The sequence below is a fragment of the Silene latifolia genome, chromosome Y (assembly GCF_048544455.1).
Source record: "Silene latifolia isolate original U9 population chromosome Y, ASM4854445v1, whole genome shotgun sequence".
In the NCBI taxonomy this organism is placed as follows: domain Eukaryota; kingdom Viridiplantae; phylum Streptophyta; class Magnoliopsida; order Caryophyllales; family Caryophyllaceae; genus Silene; species Silene latifolia.
This window is the reverse complement of record NC_133538.1, coordinates 225,007,407-225,009,906: the sequence shown is the minus strand read 5'-3', so window position 1 is coordinate 225,009,906 and position 2,500 is coordinate 225,007,407. Positions and strand designations below refer to the sequence as shown.

The 2,500-nt window shown below is 40.5% G+C and overlaps 1 protein-coding gene across 1 annotated transcript; it reads left to right on the top strand.

Annotated features, from left to right (window-relative positions):
• Positions 1–724: 724 nt before the first annotated feature.
• On the top strand, positions 725–1,798 carry LOC141630151 (uncharacterized). The gene has a single exon (XM_074443020.1). The coding sequence runs from the start codon at positions 725–727 to the stop codon at positions 1,796–1,798; it is 1,074 nt and encodes a 357-aa protein (XP_074299121.1).
• The last annotated feature ends 702 nt before the right edge of the window (positions 1,799–2,500 follow it).

Here is a 2,500-nt window from a genome sequence, read left to right as displayed (position 1 = left end):
ACCTTGACACTACTTGTGACAACAATGTTCTGGAAACCTGCATGCTAGGTGGTACCTCAGTTGGGACTGATGGGCAGGAGAGTGTCTTGATCATGGTTCATGCTGGCTCAGAAGATGTAGGCCATCAGGATCCTGTTCAGGATGCTTCTCCCCCCTCTCAGACTACTGAAATGCATCAAGAATGCAGCAGGGAAATATAGTCTTAGACAACTCAAATAGCCTTGAAGAGAGTTTTCTCCTGTGATTCTAGAGACCAGCTTGTTATTCCACAAAATTTATGTCCTTCATCTAAACTTCAGAGCACTATAGTCCAAACTGCTTTGAAGAAGAATCATTCTGAGTTAGGGGATACTACAGCTAACACTATCCTGGGACCCTGTGTGCTAGGTGGTACCTCAGTCAGCTCTGATGTACAGGAGGATGTCTTAGTAGTGAATAATCCTGCTCAGGTTACACTCCCTTTACTTCAGGTTACTGAAATGCATCAAGAATGCAACAAGGTCAAACAGTTAGAGGATGCTCAAATAGCCTTGAAGAGAGCTTCCTCCTGTGATTCCAGGGATAAAAGGGATACTGAACACAACAATATCTCTGAAACTGCTCACATTCTTGCTATCAAAGCTGAATTAAATAGGGAGCATGTAATGTTAGGGGATCCAAAACCTCCTGATAAAGCTCAATAAAAATATCTTCTTGGAACATCAGAGGTGGGAATGATCCCATCATGCAACAGGAAGTCCTTGAATTCCTAAGACTTCATCAGGTGGACATTATGGGTGTTCTGGAAACCAGAATTAAAGAAAAGAAAGCTAAAAAGATTATTCAGAACAAATTTAAAGCTTTTAAGGTGATTTGCAATTACAATGCTCATGTTAATGGTCGAATTTGGCTTGTCTGGAAACCTGCAACTGTGGATATTCATCCCTTGATCATTCACTCCCAGTTCATTCATTGTGAGGTATTTCATCATGCTACCTACACTAAATTTCATCTCACCATGATTTATGCTAGCAATAATGCTAGAGCTCGTGATGATCTCTGGCACAATCTTCGTACTATCAGTACTCAGGTTCATAAGTGGGTCCTTCTTGGTGATTTTAATGTTGTTAGGGATGTTAGAGAGAGAATTAGCAATACCCCCCCTAATCTTGCTGATATTTTGGATTGGAATTCTTGTCTGTTGCATTGTGGGGTGGCTGATATTACTAGCTCTGGTTGTGAGATGACTTGGACTAACAAGCAAGACATTGATACTTTTGTCTGGTCAAAATTAGATAGAGCCCTTACTAATGCTGACTGGCAACTTCAATATCCTGCTACCTCTGCTGTCTTCCTTCCTGCTGGAGTGTCTGATCATTCCCCTATTCTTGTTACTGTCTTTGAGGATAAGCATTCTGGGTCTAGATTTAGTTTTCTTCATTGCTGGATCAACCACTCTGATTATCATGATCTGGTCAATGAGGCCTGGAGGGAACCTGTTCAGGGCTCACTCATTTTTACTCTTTTTGGCAAATTGAAACATGTTAAAAAGAGATTGAAGACTTTGCATAAGGAGAACTTTACTAAAATTTCTCAAAGAGTCCATACTGTTAGAGATCAACTATCTGATTGCCAGAAAGCCATTCAGGAGGACTTCTCTTCAACTGACCTCTATGCTAGGGAAAGAGCACTCATGGCTACCTATCTTGCTCTCAAGAATGCTGAAAGCACTATTTTGAAGCAAAAAGCTAAGCTTGATCATATTTCCTATAATGACTCCTCTTCTAAATGCACTCATGGCTCACCCCAAGATGCTTAGTGAAAGTTGACATAAGAAAAGCTTTTGATTCCCTTCAATGGGATTTCATTCAACAAGTGTTGCATGCTCTTAAATTCCCTGACATTTTTGTTAAGTGGATCATGGGGTGCATCACTAGCTCTTGGTTCTCCATCAAAATTAATGGTTCTGTTCATGGTTTTTTTAAAGGCAAGAGTGGACTTCGACAAGGGGATCCCTTGTCTCCCTACTTATTTGTTCTTAGTATGGAGATCCTTTCTCGATATCTGAGGAAGATCTGTCTTCAGCAAAATGTTTCTTTTCACCCTAAGTGCACAAAGCTTGGTCTTACTCATCTAATTTTCGCTGATGATCTTATGATCTTTACAAGGGGTGATGTGCCATCTGTAACTGCAGTCTTGAATACTCTGAATGACTTCTCAAACTGGTCTGGCTTATCTGCTAATACTGACAAGACTGATATATACTTTGGAGGGGTGCATGATGCTATTAAACACCAAATCCTCATGCATACTGGTTTTTCTGAGGGTACCTTCCCTTTCAGATATCTTGGCATCCCTTTACACAGCTCCAGAAACTCGTTTGATAATTATGGTGCATTGATCAACAAGATTCAGACACACTTGCATCATTGGACTACAAATTTCTTCTCTTATGCTGGCAGAGCTCAACTATTGAATTCTGTTATTTTTGGCCTCACTAATTTCTGGTGTGCCACTGCTT